The sequence below is a fragment of the Schistocerca gregaria genome, unplaced genomic scaffold (genome assembly GCF_023897955.1).
Source record: "Schistocerca gregaria isolate iqSchGreg1 unplaced genomic scaffold, iqSchGreg1.2 ptg000737l, whole genome shotgun sequence".
NCBI classification, from domain to species: domain Eukaryota; kingdom Metazoa; phylum Arthropoda; class Insecta; order Orthoptera; family Acrididae; genus Schistocerca; species Schistocerca gregaria.
The window spans coordinates 14,828-33,906 of NW_026062113.1; the positions used below are offsets into that span (position 1 = coordinate 14,828).

The 19,079-nt window shown below is 39.7% G+C and overlaps 1 protein-coding gene across 1 annotated transcript in view; it reads left to right on the forward strand.

Annotated features, from left to right (window-relative positions):
• The window catches only part of LOC126320654 (uncharacterized), a gene marked incomplete at its 5' end in the record, with an annotated part of 57,732 nt that overhangs the window by 13,168 nt on the left and 25,485 nt on the right, over positions 1-19,079 (forward strand). Inside the window, 1 exon segment of the mRNA XM_049994083.1 lies at positions 6,914-7,040. Coding sequence (XP_049850040.1) covers positions 6,914-7,040 — 127 coding nt within the window.

A 19,079-nucleotide genomic window follows, 5' to 3' on the forward strand; every position in this document is an offset into this window, starting at 1 on the left:
CCACCATGGTTAAAGCATAGAATGCATGATAAAATGGCCTATCCAAAACCAGTGCTGAGGCAACTTTTGTGAACCATGGGCCATAAATGATGGGGTGAACAACAGCTGTGGAGACATAGGGGGTGCAAATAGACATGCAAATGTGGAGCAACTGACCACCCATATGAACCAAGGTGCTACCAGCATTCTCTCCTCCATGAGAGCTGCATATGGGCCTACTCAGCAGGGCCTTGTTTATGCATCCATGCTGACTGCTGTTTGTCAGTGACAAAGGCTGTAATTTGTACGCCAATACCAAAACTGGACATCGATTAAATGGCAGCAGGTGGACTTGTCAGATGAATCACAGTTTATGCTCCATCAGACTATGGGCATTGGTGTGTATGTCCCTGCAACAATTGTTGGAAGGTTCCAGACCGGAGGAGGAAATGTTATGGTCTGGGGAATGTCTTTGTGGCATTTTCTGGCGGATGCCATCATTCTGGAGGGCACAGTAGATCAACAAGAGTACGCACCTACTCCTAAAAACCATGTCCACCCCTACATTTAGTTCATTTCCTTCTCAGCATGACAAATTCTACCATGTGGATAGTGCAATGTGTCAAACCACTAGCAGATACATGCATGGTTCAAAGAGCACTACGATGAGTGTACTGTGCTCCCCTGGCAACCAGACTCCCCAGATTGAAACCCAATTAAGAATGTGTGGGACCGCCTAAACTGAGAAACTTATCATATGTGGCCATGGTACTGGAGTCGTCGTGGCACCACATCCCTGTTAGTACCTTCCAGAACCTCAATGATGTATTCCTGCATGTCTGTCAGTGGTCCGTGCTGCAAAAGGTGGTTATTCATTCTTTTGAGAGGTGGTCACTTTGTGAGTGGACTGTGTATATTAGGTGTAAAAAAAAAAAAGTATCCAGACACCCCCAAAAACATAAGTTTTTCATATTAGGTGCATTGTGCTGCTGCCTATTGCCAGGTACTCACCGACCTCAAGAGTCATTAGACATTGTGAGAGCAGAATGGGGCGCTCTGGGGATCTCGCAGACTTCGAACATGGGTCAGGTGATTGGGTGTCACTTGTGTTGTATGTCTGTATGCAAGATTTCCACACTCCTAAACATCCCTAGGTCCACTGTTTCCAATGTGATGGTGAAGTGGAAATGTGAACGGACACATACAGCACAAAAGCATACAGGCTGACCTTGTCTGTTGACTGACGGAGGCCGCCGACAGTTGGAGAGGGTTGTAATGTGTAATAGGCAGACACCTATACAGACCATCACACAGGAACTCCAAACTGCATCAGGATCCACTGCAAGTACTATGACAGTTGCAGGAGATGAGAAAACTTGGATTTCATGGTCGGGAAGCTGCTCATAAGCCACAAATCATACCGGTAAGTGCAAAACGATGCCACACTTGGTGTAAGAAGCGTAAACATTGGACTATTGAACAGTGGAAAAAGGGTGTGTGGAGTGACGAATCACGGTACGCAATGTGACGATCCGATGGCGGTGTGAGAGTATGGCGAATGCCCGCTGAACATCATCTGCCAGCATGTGTAATGTCAACAGTAAAATTCGGAGGCAGTGGTGAGGCCAACGCCGTATTGAATTCCAGCATTACTGATTTAGGGTGCCATGATCTTATAAGTCATTTTCAGCCAGGTGTCTGGATACTTTTGATCAGATTTAATATATTAGCAAAAAAATCTTCAATTCATTTCCAGCTAATATTAAGTTCCTATGAGGCAATAATCAAAAAGTAAGCTAAAGGGGTTTTTGCTTGAAAAGTTTGTTATCTACGTTAGCCCTGTAACAGAGATGCATCAGACAATTGTCTATACTTTTGTCTTTTCTTGTTTGTGTCTCTTGCTGTTTTAATTAGACCTTATAAATCACTTGCGTGTGTTCTGTAAGTCTAAAAATGGTCATTGTACTTTTTAAATCACTCTGTGTTTAAATAATGATATATATATATATATATATATATATATATATATATATATATATATATATATATATATATATATATTAAAAACAAAGATTCCAAGACCCACCAAGCGGGAAAGCGCCGGCAGACAGGCACACGAACAAAACACACAAACACACACACAGAACCACGAGCCCTCGCAACTGGCAGTTGCTTCGTCAGGAAAGAGGGAAGGAGAGGGAAAAATGAAACGATGTGGGTTTTAAGGGAGAGGGTAAGGAGTCATTCCAATCCCGGGAGCGGAAAGACTTCCCTTAGGGGAAAAAAAGGACAGGTGTACACTTGCGCGCGCACACACACACACACACACACACACACACACACACATATCCACCCGCACATACACAATATGTCTGCTTGTGTCTGTGTATGTGCGGGTGGATATGTGTGTGTGTGTGTGTGTGTGCAAGTGTACACCTGTCCTTTTTTTCCCCTAAGGGAAGTCTTTCCGCTCCCGGGATTGGAATGACTCCTTACCCTCTCCCTTAAAACCCACATCCTTTCATTTTTCCCTCTCCTTCCCTCTTTCCTGACGAAGCAACTGCCAGTTGCGAGGGCTCGTGGTTCTGTGTGTGTGTTTGTGTGTTTTGTTCGTGTGCCTGTCTGCCGGCGCTTTCCCGCTTGGTGGGTCTTGGAATCTTTGTTTTTAATATGTTTTTCCCATGTGGAAGTTTCTTTCTGTTATATATATATATATATATATATATATATATATATATATATATATATATATATATATATATATATATATATATATATATATATATATATATATATAAACTTATGTATGTGATTGTTAATTAGCATTTATTGGTTTTTCTGGTTGTAAACAGGGTTAGGAAAACTTTAGAACCTGCGAAAATGATAGCTCCAATAAGCATGATGCAAGAAACCTGAGAAGAGATCTGAGAAAAATATGATGGCACTACAATGTAATTTCAGGAAGTTGTAATTGTTCAACAGACCCTAGTGCTTTAACATGATTTGCTTATTAAGAGAGCATAACGGGCACGGGTGTGAGCTTTCCAAGATTTCGGTTTCCTTTCAAATATTCAGGATGTGTCCACCTTGCATCTGACTATGTGAAGTTGCTTATGCAGTTTGAGTCCTATGACACATTTGTATACAACAATACTAACGATAAATGTCAGTGGATTACTGTTCCCATAGCTTTATCTCTGTATTCAAGAACATCAAGGCAAACTAGGATCAGAAATTAAAAAAAAAAAAAAGACTGTTTACTTGCAAAAGTCTTGCAATTGACAGAGCAAAATCTGGAAAAATGGGAGAGAATAATGTTTATTGTTAAGTCCAAAACTTTGGCTTGCCATTTGCAGAAAATATGCATTGCTTATGTTGGTCTCTTGGCCTGGACATAATAACGCGTGTCATTAGGGAAATGACAAAATTCATATAATTCAAATTCCACCTGGAACTAATAGTGTGATAACTTCAGTAATTTCTCCATTGTCAGTTTGCATTACCACATTTTATGACTTTGATCAAGTATGCATGGTATGCACCACAATATGCACAATGATGGCCATTACCATTTCTTACTCCATCCCACTTCTGTGTAAATAAAACTATTAATTACTGTGAAGTGCCTGATTCTATTAATTTTTATTTTATGAAGTGTGCCTGGTGTAATGAATGTTTCTTTTTGTCATACAATACACTTCACATTTTTGTGCTGACTACAGAGAATAAACAAGGAACTGTTTCATTGTCAGCAAAACATACATTATTCAAAAATTATAAGAAATATGCTACAGGAATTGTTACAAAACATTTAATGTCAGCACAAAAAACTCTCAATTGGTAGAAGTCATCATAATTTAACATCGTACACCGCCTTGATTTTCTTACTTCTCCTAGTCACTTGTGTAGCAATTACATCTGTGTAACAGTTCAGCTGTCCATATGAACTGCAATCTGTTCATATCCTCTTGGTCACTGCTGCATTTGTGTATTCACATACTGGGCAAGAACGGCTGTAAAAACCACTTTTAATAGTGGTTCTTCGTGTAGCAGAAATGGGTTACCTTAGCGGTTCTTTTAAAAAATACTTGCAGCGTGTTTTAGCAGCCAAAGCATTGACAGTGCATTCCTGTTGGTGTATTCTTCCTCCATGAAAAATTTCAGGGTAAGTTTCGAAGTGTTGGATTGGACGATTCTCTTGTAACTGGATAAACACTAATTTCACTAAATGAAGACTTACCACCACAGGTGACTGTTATGACAAATACCATCTGAATTATTCGTTTTTATACTCTTGATAAACACATCATAAGCCTAAAAACCAATGTTTCAAACACAAGCCACTACTACATAACATTAAGAGTCCTGCTGATCCGCTGAAGACGCTGTTGGCGTGTGGCCAACACCCCCCACTTGTCAGTTGCTGATTACTTGACACTAGGGGTGGCTGCAGCAGCAGCAGTGTAATGGCACCGTGTGGTTACCTGTTCTCGACAGTTTTTTAGGCAAAGCACCCAGCTTGAATGTAACATTGATTGGATACTGTTCTGATTTCATTTGTCACCTAAATCATAACTTTACATTTGTCTGTGATTACATCAGGCAAAATCTAGTTAAGGCCCTATATTATGACAATTTACCACAATTGTTTGGATTGAAGCTGTTAAATATCTTCGAAAAATACACAGTTGTCGTGATAGGTCAAATAGAGTTGCACTAACAGTGAACTCCTCTATTTAGTAACAACAAGGTAGCCAATTAAAATACAATACATGTTGTGTTCTAGGTCATGAAAGAGGACGGACATTCTCCTTACTCTGTTGGGCCCCTTTCTGCACCCAGTGTGTGAAGTAACATTTGCCTACAACCATAGGTGTATTCTTTAGCATACAACAACTTAAAATATATTTATGGCCAAGTTGGTGCATATTATCTGTTGGTCGCATTCACAAGAAAGCTGTGCCTAGTATTGTCACACTTGTCAATAGGGTGATATCTGTTTTCTCCCCCCACGAAAATTGTTTTGAGAATTTGTCTTAAGTTTTTAAATGTTTGCGTTAAATATTATAAACAGCATCTCATCCATTGTTTGGTGTTATCTGTAACCCCACTGCCAAGCAATGTAGCACAGTTGGTAAGACACTGGACTCTTTAGGGGAGCAAATATAGCTTGACATATTAGCCTACCATATCAGATTTATGTTTGTTCCAATTTTTCCACACCAATTAGGGAGGGTATAAGAATGGCTTTCCACAGGACAGGACCAGAGCTGTCCTACTTTATAGTCCTTTTGAACTAGAACACAACAGCATGAGCAACATGGAGTTACTCTTAACATTTAGTTCGTCCATCCTTTCTATGATTCATTTTTATCTCTCTTCTGCTGATTGTGTTCAATTTTTGGATCTGAATGTGGGAGGACTCTACATTTCTAATTACCAAATAGCACTGAATAGGTAACATGCAGATAGTTAAGAATGTAAAAAATTATTTATCTTGTATACTAAATACTAGTGCGCGTGGTTAAGTCTTAAAACAGCAGTCCAGAAGTTCAGGTTTCTGTAAAGTCTTTATCTCCACAACTGCACTGTAGTTTCCCTTCCACCTCAAATTCTAAGGTATTATCAGGTTGAAGTCAGTGAGCTGGTTTGCATATGGAGATAGCAATGTTCAATCTGCTCAACTTTTATACTGAATATGACAGTTATTCCACTTGGTTACCACAAGAGTCAGTCCATAATTTGTTACTTTTGGGAGTGGTATATTAACTTACTCTCATGAGTCTATTAACATTTGTCCATTTGTATGTGGAGTAAGACTACTGTAAATGTAGACAAGTTATTGTACAATAGCTATGCTTTCACCATAACAAAGAAAGAAAATATATGCATTATTTGAAAAGGTTAATCACTTTGAAAAACCAAAATTTTACAATGTAATGGAATGTTTTAAAGATAAATTCCAGAGACAAGTTAATACTCAGTCAGGTATCTCTCGGTGTTGCCACACATTTTGCTTTATGGTATCTCCCTGTGTTACAGTGTAAGATCACATTTTAATTTATGAAACAGCAGCAGCAAAGGTTTCGTTAAACTTTGTAAGTTAAAGTTGTTTGTTAGAATAATTAATATGTATTGATGTTTTATCCTCACCTACTATTACTACAGATTGAATCCAGTCACCACTGGTAACATTTCAGAGGTTGTTCGTGGATTTTTGCTGAGTGTTTTGCTCTAAGGAACCCTTGGTCTCTGGTGGCTCATTGGAGTAATTGCATCTCTTTTGGCAACAGTGGACTGGTTTTGGTGGCCCTGTTCCATGACCTGTTTAATCAGCAGACATGACAGCAATGGACTGGTTCTTCTGGGGCCATGTGAAGAGCCCAGATTACAGAACTCCAGGTGATATGTACCTTGAACTTCATCCTTTCACAGCCACAGTAATAATATGCCAAACTCTAGTGATTCTTGAACATATAAGATGGCCAGTGGTGCCACTTTGCGTTCTGCCATGATCATGATGGAAGACGTTTTGAACAACACTGGTAAGGGAACAGGTCTGCATTTGTAATTTACAGTTATGTACACTTACAAAACAGATTAAATGCGCTGTGATAAATGTTTCATCTGAGGGTGATTGTGTTACTCTGCTCTGTTGCTGATTTGGCAATTGTATATTACAGGCTTTCCCTCCACTGTTGCGACAATATTTTTATAGTAACAAAGGCAATTAGGGTAACAAATCAAATAAATCGTAATTACAGGATTACTTCGTAATGAGTCACTTGAGACAAAACGTCTCTTATACTAAAATACTTGAAAAAATCTCTCTGAACAAACTCTAAAATTTTGTCAATGGAGTTAGGGTTCACGCTGCATAATTTGTGTTATGGACACTCAGATATTGTTCGTGAGGAAAATAATCGTGTTACAGGAACAAAACTTAAAAAAACTCGAGCTGGTAAGCCTCGAAAAGTGAAAGAAGACTTATGTCGTATCCAAAGTTCAAATGTTAGTTCCACTCTTATGACGCAGAAGTTGCCTCTACACAATGAAAAGAGGTGAGATCCATGTTTTATTAAAATCCTGCTAACCATCTGTTTACATAATTGCACTGATCAAATGTTCCTTTGGTTCTTTGTAGAATATTTTACACAGTATGAATGAAAGGGCTCCTCACTGGTGTAATATCCTACTATATTTTTTATTTATTTCGCAAAACAGTTCTTGCTTGTTAAGTCGTCATTGGGTACAGAAATAAATTTGTGGAACAGTGAAATTTTTGTAGGGTCAAAGATTTAAAGTTAGTGCATATACATATTATCTCCGTTATCAGAGATGAAAATTGTTCCTCCTTTTGCATTCCATCTGCTTAAAGGAGGCCATTGTTAAAAGATGCAATATGAATTAGGACATCACACCGCAAAGGAAAAAAGATGGACTACCTTGATATTATACAAATTAATAAACATATCACACTCTAGCAAGAAATGTGAGGAAAGTCGAAAAACATTGATTTTATTTAGTTATGAAAATTATGTGTGAAGTGATCCAACATGCACATAAAATATAATGAAATTTACTGACAACTATACTTCCTAGAAATTTAAAGGATTCTTATCCCTTTTAGCTATAAGTTTTAATGGAATTAATTCTTTATGTTGATTTTTCTCATGTTTTGTGTTTTTGAGCTGCCAGTGTTCATGCTGGGGTGCAATATGACCATTTGTCAAGCTTAGTGCTAAATGATCAGGTGCAGTTCCCTTACTTGCCGGTGCTGTCTGTATAATACCATCTGGGCCATGTTGTAAATTTCCCGTCTTACTCATATGCTCCACTTACTCCTTTTTCAGTTAGAAGGCAAGAGAAATTATACTATCACAGCTGCTTCTCTTACCTGCTTACTGTCACTAGTATATGTTATGTATTTGTAATTTAGGACCAGATAAAGATAATCTTACCTTGTTCTACCACTCCCTTGAAACGTGTCACAAAAGTTTATCATTCAGTTTATTTTCTTCCAAGAACAATTGTGATAATTTGTTGTATAGTTCATCAGTTAATGTGTCGTATATTTTACCTTAGTTCAATAATCTTACATTTTCACTGAAGTAATGTCTTTATTTATTCTTAAATCAATCTTTAGCTATTTTCACCTTTGGAAATCCAGATTCACTATAGCTACACTAGTCTAAAATCTTTGATCCTACAAAAATTTGACTGCACCACATATTTATCTTCATATCTGATCATGGCATAACAGCCAAAAACCAAAATACTGTGCAATATTATACTAGTGTTGTGTGTTTTCATTCATAATTCATGTAATTGATGTTAACTGGTGTAATAAATACTTTATGGCAATTAGCTAAAACCTTTAATTTCAGTAAATAGTTTAAATATTAATCAAATTAGTTGTTAAGTCTTTCCTTTTTTTCTCCCCCTATGTTTCCTCCTGTCATGGGTATACTTGTTTAAAGTCTACACTTAAACCCATTCCGTCTTGCATTCAGTACAAAAGTACATAAATAATTACATCTATAACGTTAAAATATCTATAAGCGTTGGTATCTGACTCTTGATACCTGCCTATGCAAGCAGCATGCACACAATTGTGTGGAAAGTTGCTGACCTTTCATGTTGCCTTGTGGTTCTTGTTGTACACCTTCAGAAATCTTGTTTAGTAACCAATAGGTTCATATTAAGTAATGACTTAATATCACAGCATAGTTAACTTCTTCTATTTAGTATTTTAATAGAAATGGGGGGGGGGGGGGGGGAGAATTCAAAACATTTCTAAACTGTTTCCTAGATGTTGTCAGCAAAACTTTTCCTCCTCAAGCCTGGCGAGAAGAAGTGGCTGATAAAATAAATTTGATTATACCACAAATATAATATCTTTGTGAGAGAGGCTGTGAAAAGTTTGACAGGTATGAGGGGAAGCCAGTGACCAGCTGAAGCTGTGAGAAGGTCCATGAGACTTGATAATGCGATATGTAGTGCATTATTCACAAAAGGTGTGTTAATTTCCATTCGGGTAACTGGCATCATGTCTAAGAGGTATTGAATCAATTAAAAACTGATTCCAACCTTAAAAAACAAAATTGTGCTTCAGATTTTATAATACACCAAGCTGTGAACTCTTTACTTATCTTGTTCTGTAGTAATTTGCTACAATTCTTCCTTGATTATTGCATATGATGATCAGCTTTGTCTTGTTAATTATTTGCTACCAATGCACTACAACTTATGTTTTCCAATATTCAATGAATGTTCAGTCAGGTTTAGCACACACATTATTTTCCACTTCAAATTTATTGAGAGTTGTAATTTACTGGGTAGTTTCTTTGCTAGTAGTTAATTTAGGACTAACAAATCATATCTGCCCCCTCCCCTCCTCCCCACCCTGTACATTGGTAAAAGTTTAATATAATTGTATACTTAACTTCCACTAAATGTTTGGATATAAATCCTGATAGTAGTGTGGGGTATGTACAGGTACAAGGGATATAAAGAAGGAATAACATTGCCATGGGCAGAGCTTGTATAATAAGCATTTCTGCCACTAGGCATGTATAGCACAACTCATTGCCAGTTCAGTGCTGCCTGTGTTGTCAACCTGGCTTGTTCTGTTCATCTGCAGTGATTGTTTTTGGTAGCACTGATTTGTTCTTGTTTCCTTTTTTATGATGGCAAGTTTAAGTGAACAACGTGCAGCTGTGAAATTTTGTTTTCTGCTCAGTAAAAAAAATGCTGCTAAAACAGTTTTAATGTTGAAGACAGCTTACCAAGATGATGCTATGGGAAAAACTCGTGTGTGTGTGTGCGTGTGTGATGGTGACATGTCAGTTGATGACAAACCTCATTCAGGACATCCATCAACTGCCCACATTGTTGATGTTTGGTCCCCTGTAGCAGACCATCAAGCAAACCTTTTATTTGAAAGTTTTAAGAAGGTTGCACAACAGTGTTGGTCAAAGAAAACCCTATTTGTGGCAGACAGGTGACTGGTTCTACCACCACTTCAATGCATCTGCACACGCAGCCACCTCTGTTAGACCGTTTTTGGCTAAAAATGGCATGGTTCCCCTGCCCCATGCACCTTCCTCACGTGACATGTCTCCATGCCCCTTTTTCTTATTTCCACACGTAAAAAGGAGCATGAAAAGACACCGATTTAACAGCATTGATGAAGTCAAGGGGAAAAAATGGGGGGGGGGGGGGGGGGGGGAGAGGAGGAGGAGGAATGACAGCTATTTCTAAAGATGACTGAAAAAAAGTTTTGAACATGAAAGTAGCAGTAGGTCAGAGGCATTAGTTGTAATTGAGAGTATTTTGAAGGGGATAAGGTTGTTTTGTTAACAATTTGAAAGTCCTGTTTGAACTTAATCACTGTCTGATAACAAAAAGAGGACCAAGCCTGCTACACTTTTACTCTATATCAGATAAGCAGACTTCAGACATAGACCAATGACTGAAGACTCTGGAGACTCACACTGGTATCTGAACTGAGGGGAGAAAAGGTTCCTTGCAGTGGCCTTCTATTGGTGTGGCGTATGGCAGTGGCTGTGCCAATATGAAGGGGCGAGTCCCTCAGGCAGCTTGTTGTTGGAGAAAACAGTCGCTTGTGGGTGCCTCTCACAGTAACCTACATAACCACTATTGCCAACTTTTTATAGCAGAATAATGCTCCCTACGTGGTACTGGCTACAGATGATACAACATTCACATGCATCATAACTCGAATTTTCCACTACAGCTTGTTCAAAGTGGTCTACTTGTGTTTCTAAATCCCTTACTTTATGCAGCACCACATTGTTTTTTTCTTGCATAACTTTTATAATTTGATTATTGCAAATCACTTTTCACCACTTATCTAAAAAAAAAAAAAAAAAAAAAATATGCACAGAGAGCCGCAGCAAACAAGTCTTCAGTCTGACGACGACGAGGACGAGGACGACAAGTAGTCATACATAGTGCATATAAACAAATAACTAGCTCAGATTGGTCTACACAGTGTGCTAGCTAAATTTGTATTTAATCGAATTTAACTGTTTTTATTTCCACAGTATATAGTAGATGAGAGGGAAGTTGAGTTGTGCATTGGTAAAACAATCGTAAAATAAAGCACCAAATTAACGTCAGCACGTTTGAAGCTTAATATCGGGTATCAAAAATATTGAATTGAGTGTGTTCTGCTGAAGATAACTTCTGAACCAAGTAATAAACAGTTTATACTGGATGAAGTTTTATGCTTCTTAGTTACAGAAAAACTCCTAATATTACTGTTAATATGAATGAACAAAAGGACCCATGAGACAACAGAAAGAAAAATTATGATTCTGATTAATTAGTCTGAAGATTGGCTTTGATCATTGGTGCAAGAAATAAAACCATGTGAAGAATTTCTAAGATAATTGCATGTTTTAAATCATTAAAGCAAAGGGAAGTGATTTTTGAAGATTACAATGTAAATAAAATTGTACACTGTTGCTTGTAATGGTAACTCGGGAATAAACTATCTGGCTATCCAAAGCAATTCAGACAAATATATCTTCATTATCATCCCCATTTTTCTTATTTGTCAGGTTTGCACTAAAGCAGCCTATTACAGTTTCAACCTATTGTCCTCAATATTCCCACAGCGCTTTTTTATTGAGTGTTGTAGTGTTATATTTGCTTTGGAATCCTTGACTCTAGCATTCACAGGATGTGTTGTTGTGCCCCCCACCCTTCCAGGTCACTTAATATGGTTGTATATGATTTCCCCATCATTTGGTAGCGCACCTAGCATTCATGTGGCTCAGGTTTTCTCCAGGAAGAATTTTGAAATTAATTTGGGTAGATAGCAATGCAAATATGTGATATTAGAGGATATGGTTCTGTTAATGGTGGCAGGTAACAAAAAAAGTGGGACTTACCGTGACTGATGCCATTGATTATTAGACCTTGACCTCATTCTTGTAACTCTAACCGTTGCTTGTTTCTTAACACTAGAACACCCAGTGGAGTTCTCCATATAGCTGTGTATAGTAAAACACACATTTGTTACAAGGTAAAAGGATAATTAATGAATAGCTAAGCAATTTTATAATGATAAAATTTAATACCTATTGTTGGGCGATGTAAAAGTGGAAACTGAAAATGTAACTAATATTATGTACCATTAATGCAGTTTCACATATTTTTGTATGGCATAACATAAAAATAAAATTTAGCACGTTCAAATAAAAATTTGCCCACTTAATTATTATACAAGAAAAAATAATAAAAGCGGCATTAAAGACAATAAATACGAAATATTATTACATTTTGTAAAAACCTTAGTGGTCACTTCACCTCTACTGGGCATTCCAGTGGACACTTCCAAGCTGGGCGTTCTGGTATTAAGTGCCAAGGTGGTTACATGAGCAGATGATGATTACCGGGCATGCCAGTGAGAGGAGTCAGTTTGAGCCTAACCCCTGTGGAAGTATTTTATTTTACACATCACATCCCAAGGACACTTACACCTGGGTTTTTCTGTGCAAAACAGATTGCGCTCTCAAAACCCTCGCATCGATTGTATCAGCTTTATGTGGTATAATATTACTTGCTTGGCCTAAAACTGTAGCAGTTAAAGGATAGGAAGTAGTGTGCTGGACTTAGTCATGTGCCCTCAATAATACAAACTTCTTCAGAGCACTCTATACTACCAAGTAAGAGTGGATGACAGCACTTGAACTGACACACCCTCTGTATGTATGTAATCAATATTTGTACCCGAATCTGTAACTGGTTCCATCCTGGATGATATCAGAATTACCCTTATGGTAATACCATGGCAAGAAGCCATCCTCTTGTGTTGCCAGTTATGTCGGGTGTGTAATAGTTAAAATCTTAGAGAGTGTCGTTTAACACTGATTTGTTCTAAATAAAGAGCTGCAACTTCTCAGAAATGTCATCCAGTTGGTGTTTTTCATATTTCACTGCCGAGGCAGCGAAGTCTGTCTGTAATGTCCATTCATGGTTAGCCTATATCGCATCAAATTGCTGGGTGAAGAGTACACCACTACCCAAAGGACGTACCTTAAGGGTCCCTGCCATCCCATAGCTTCTAACAAGTCTCCATTCTGAGTGTCATCTTTCCTGTGGGTTTAAGAGCTTTGCATTTATTACAGGTCTTCAAATGTGTCATGTAATGCCAACTACAGAATGCCATAAGGAAAGCCCAATTTTGGACCCTCCAATAACTTCCAGTATACTGCTTTCAATACATGTGCAATACACCAAAGTGATAAGAGTAGGGAGATGTAACTTTATATTGACCAAATATGTATCTTTGATCGCCTGATAAAGCCCCTTGTATTGTGTGATGAATTTATTTAGCTTTCCTTTCAGAACTGAAGGGTTGATCACCACTACCTACTGCCTGTCACAGTAATTGGACAGCTTTGTCACATCTTTTGTGCACATTCTTGCTTCTCTAGGTCTTATTTTATAATGACCTAGTGCCAAATCCCTTGAAGTCTTTTACTGAAATTACATACAGCTGACACATCTTCACCATGGTGTGGTTTATTCAGTTTGGTGTGAAGTGATTTTCTCTCCATGAATTGCCACATTCAGTGATAATTCCATACTTTGGCACGTTTGAGTTAGTCTGCTACCACATATGGTTGTAGAACATTCCAGTCAGTATGGTGCCTATGCACATAACATTTTTCCTATGGTACTGTGCACTCACTACATCCTCTCATTTGCTTGCAGATTCAGTGCACTCAACAACTACATCAGAATCTGTAAAAGTCAATATAAAAGTTTCATCAGCTTGTACATAAAGTTCGTTCTTTGATTGTTTATCATGTCTCCAATGGCCCAAACTTAAAGATCCAGTGGTTAACTATTATCTGAGCTACCATACCTGTTCACTGATGTGGCACAGCAATCACAAATCCATATCGCCATCAGTGATCAATTATAGTCAAAACGCATCAATTCCCTGCTGGTGTATGTGTCAAGAACCCAAGAATATCCATACCAATCATATGGAATGGTTTGTTTATCTCTGATAATGTCTACAATGAAATTGATCATGATTAAGCTCAGCTCTTTGCACACAGGTTAGTTTTTCACATATTGATCCAAGTCCTATTTGAGCGTTTTCCATAATGTTCTGTGGTGTATCAATCGGTAGTTTGTCAACCTGCTTAGGTAGAATTGTAGGATTGTCTCAAGACTTCACCGTGTAAACTCACAGGCAACAACTATACATCATCCATACTTTGTTTCTACAAAACTCCATCTTCAGCACAGAACTGAGCATGCAAATCAAATGGCTAGTTGGATTTTCATAGTTCATCGGCCATTTGATAACTTTGATACTCTTGGCATATAAGTGACAACAGAAGTACTTGGTACCATAAATCGGACTAAGCAGCTCCTTTTCTGTGGTTGGGTAGTTATTTTCTGCCTTATTTAGTTGCCTGGAAGCATAGGCTATCAGGTTGTCTGCTCCATCTCTTTCCGTAGCAGGTGTAGGAAATTGTAGCATAACCATATTAGATGCCGCAAATTCAGGCGCAGCTTGTATGAGCCAGGGGTATGTTTGCACACCAGCCTGACTAATAACTTGGCTTAAATAGCAAACTTCATTGAACACAAAATGACACTTTTTAAACTAAGTGTCAATTGTGCCACTTGTAACTGAATAAAGATGTCCCACTTGCTTTTGGATGTCCTTGGAAAATAGTGTAATGTCATGAAGTATACCATACATTGCTTTGGTTTCAGGATTCATAGCACCCCAGCTAACGGGCCAAACATTCTTCAGTCTGAATGGGATCTTGCTGTATTGGTAATGATCAGATGGAACTGTAAATGCATACTTCGGTTGACCCTCCAATGCTACCACCAATTGATGGTTCCCACTTCACAACTCCTTGATGATAAAGTTTCTGTGATGTTTGGCATTGGGTATGCACCTATGAACACACCTTTATTTTATGTTGATAGTCATAACGGAATCTGTCATTTTCATCTGAGCTGTTTTTGGTAGAGTTACCACTGGCACCGCATACAGGCTGGTGCTCTTTTCTATTATTAGTAAATTCCTCCATCACCAGTTGTTGTTGGTGTGGAATTGGGTATGGTTTTCCATACACTGATGGTCCATTTCCAGTGGGAATCCTACAATGCATTGTTGGCATAGCTGGCAGTGGTCTGGCAAGGTTAAACAACTGTGTATTCCACTAACAATATATCAATCTATACCCTCTCACTTCCTTGCAAATGTGACACTTTTTCCTTGCTATAATTGAATCAGCAGACCGTCCCAGCAGACAGCATTTTATACTGAAACCTCTATCCAACTCTTCTTCCTCCTGCACCTGTAGGTTGGCTATCAGTGCACATTGTGACAGCTTCACTTCCATGCATCCAAAATTATCCACACTGGTAGACACTACCTGGCTTTTGTCAGCCTGCCGCACATGGGGTAAACTATGGCATACGAAACACTGTGCCCTGTCGAACTCATATTCTGCCAGCTATACACAAAGTATTGACTGGCAAATCTGCTCTTACATCTATGCAGACTCTTTCCTGTACCTTTCAGTATTTTATCCTGCGAGTTGATCTAGGGAATAATGCATGCAGTTTAGCATTCCAGTTTTTCCATCAGTGAAACCAAAACGGAACGATGTGTTGTACAGCTCTACTATGCCCCATTCCAGTTAAATTTTGGCATGACGCTTACACTAAAAGTCCAGTCCAAGTTTGTCATAGCTATTTCCAAGTAGAAGAAGTACTTCACAAGTCTGTAAGATTTTCCCTCCTATTTGGAATTTCATCGGTGTCAAACTGAACAAATGAGTACTACACCCATCTGTGCCGCTTACTCTCTCTCTCTCTCTCTCTCTCTCTCTCTCTCAACTCATAGCTGGTTAAACAGTAATCGGAATCTGCCACATAGTGGTATCCTGTACTCTCATATACTGAGAGCACAGCAGTACTGCGTATTCCCTCTCGTTTAACACTGGGGTGTGAGCTCTAACCTGTGACCATGTTCCCTGTGCCTGTGGTAACCAGCACTGACATTATCATTCTTAGTATCTAGTTTGCTTACATGTCCCACTCTAATGTATCCTAAAATTTTGACTAACATGACCAGGCTGATTGCACCTTGGTTTGCAATCCACTTAAAACTGTAGGATCCCGTATAAATGGCTGGGTAAGTCAGTTCAAAGGTTGGAGAAAGGCAATGATATACCACCTTCTGCAGGACCATTCCTAGTGAAGTACTGTGGTTTTCAAAACAACCTTTTGACCCATGATTGCTTTAGACAAAGATACTCTTATTCAAATTTTAGTGTGATTTTGTAAAGGCTACTCTACCAACAAGCACATAATTTGCCTGGAATCTGCTACCAGGACAGCCTTCACTTCCCACGAAGATCTATATCCCACACCAAACCTGTGAAAAGCCTATGACAGTGTGTGGTGGCATCATATTCTTACTGCTCGACATGGGCACCTTCCTAGTCTCTATCCAGAATTTTTTCTTTTGTTGGGTCTTCTGTGTTCAAATAAGTGTGTGTTACAATCTTTCCCACATATAGCAAAAATGAGAATCGCGAGGCTCCATTCTCAATGTAGCCCTTTCTTACAGTGTCTGCTTCCCTGTAGGCTTAAGACTTTTGCATTTATTACAGTTCTTCAAATGCTTCACAGGATGCCAAATATAGTAAGATGTCATAAGGTAACACCAATCTTGGGCTTTTACCAGAGCTTGCAATACACTAGTTCCAAAACAGGTGGAATGCACTTCTGCCATCAGTGAAATGTCCTTGCATACCTGGATCTTTATTTGCATAACGAATTGCTTCAGGCAGTAGAAACATACTACACCCTATGATTAGTTTTTGATGCTAAGATAACATGACTACCTCAATATGCCAGCCCAGCTGAAACAGAAGTGGCAGCCAAAACTTAATTATCTATGCTGCCTCATCAGCCATATCTTGGAGCACCAATCAGTCCACCCTTTTGATACTTTATAAAGTTCTCATACCATTCCATTTTGAGTGTTGTGTAGCGTGGTATATGGATCAGCAGCTCCATTGGTGCCACACCTTTAAGATAGAGTACCTCACTGTGGGATCAGATTATCAAGGTTCCAGTGTATTTCTGGATCGTCCCTGTTTGTAGCCTGATAGAGGTAGGGATAACTCCTTCACGGATTAATCAGCTCCAACTATTACTTAATGATGCTGCCCATGTACATAGCCTCAAAGACCATGCAAATCACTATATTCTCTTTCCAGGTAAAAGGGCATTGCCATCACAAACATTCCATTAGTCTGGGGTTCTGACATCAGCCCATCTAAAATACATCCTATCTGAAGTACATGTGACCTCTGAACCCTCTCTCACGAACACCCTCTTGGAGGATCCCTTTCCACAACTCCACCTAGATCTCTCTTCTAGGTTAAAATATGTAACAGAGACATTTAGTCTTTGGCAACTGTTTTTGCAGTGACCAGTGAATTAGTCCGGAAATTATTTATACTGATGAATCGTCAAGCAACACTCCCTACCACAGACATTTAATATTTTTATTACAGAATTGGCAGCTATTATGAGAGTTCTCCGTATGTTTGCGTCCTCTCAAAGAGGTTTTTCCTAATTTGCAGTGACTTTCCGAGCAGCCAGCACCCCCAATAATGGATGTTATAGCTGTCTATTTCATTTCTTTGAGAGGAATTATTTTGATTTGACACTTCCAGGATGGATGGACCTAGTGGTTTAACCCCTTAAACCCATTAATCCATTCCAACAAAGTGAAATATTTTGTGCATAAAAAAAGTGTCAAATTTTAAGAATTCCCTGGGTTGTATAAGCATTTATGACTTTTTTTTATTGTCAAAGTTGAAAATGATAAGAGGAAATACACTCCTGGAAATGGAAAAAAGAACACATTGACACCGGTGTGTCAGACCCACCATACTTGCTCCGGACACTGCGAGAGGGCTGTACAAGCAATGATCACATGCACGGCACAGCGGACACACCAGGAACCGCCGTGTTGGCCGTCGAATGGCGCTACCTGCGCAGCATTTGTGCACTGCCGCCGTCAGTGTCAGCCAGTTTGCCGTGGCATACGGAGCTCCATCGCAGTCTTTAACACTGGTACCATGCCGCGACAGCGTGGACGTGAACCAAATGTGCAGTTGACGGACTTTGAGCGAGGGCATATAGTGGGCATGCGGGAGGCCGGGTGGACGTACCGCCGAATTGCACAACACGTGGGGCGTGAGGTCTCCACAGTAAATCGATGTTGTCGCCAGTGGTCGGCGGAAGGTGCACGTGCCCGTCGACCTGGGACCAGACCGCAGCGACGCACGGATGCACGCCAAGACCGTAGGATCTAACGAAGTGCCGTAGGGGACCGCACCGCCACTTCACAGCAAATTAGGGACACTGTTGCTCCTGGGGTATCGGCGAGGACCATTCGCAACCGTCGACATGAAGCTATGCTACGGTCTCGCACACTGTTAGGCCGTCTTCCACTCATGCCCCAACATCGTGCAGCCCGCCTCCAGTGGTGTCGCGACAGGCGTGAATGGAGGGACGAATGGAGACGTGTCGTCTTCAGCGATGAGAGTCGCTTCTGCCTTGGTGCCAATGATGGTCGTATGCGTGTTTGGCGCCGTGCAGGTGAGCGCCACAATGAGGACTGCATACGACCGCGGCACACAGGGCCAACACCCGGCATCATGGTGTGGGGAGCGATCTCCTACACTGGCCGTACACCTCTGGTGATCGTCGAGGGGACACTGAATAGTGCACGGTACATCCAAACCGTCATCGAACCCATCGTTCTACCATTCCTAGATCGGCAAGGGAACTTGCTGTTCCAACAGGACAATGCACGTCCGCATGTATCCCGTGCCACCCAACGTGCTCTAGAAGGTGTAAGTCAACTACCCTGGCCAGCAAGATCTCCGGATCTGTCCCCCATTGAGCATGTTTGGGACTGGATGAAGCGTCGTCTCACGCAGTCTGCACGTCCATCACGAACGCTGGTCCAACTGAGGCGCTAGGTGGAAATGGCATGGCAA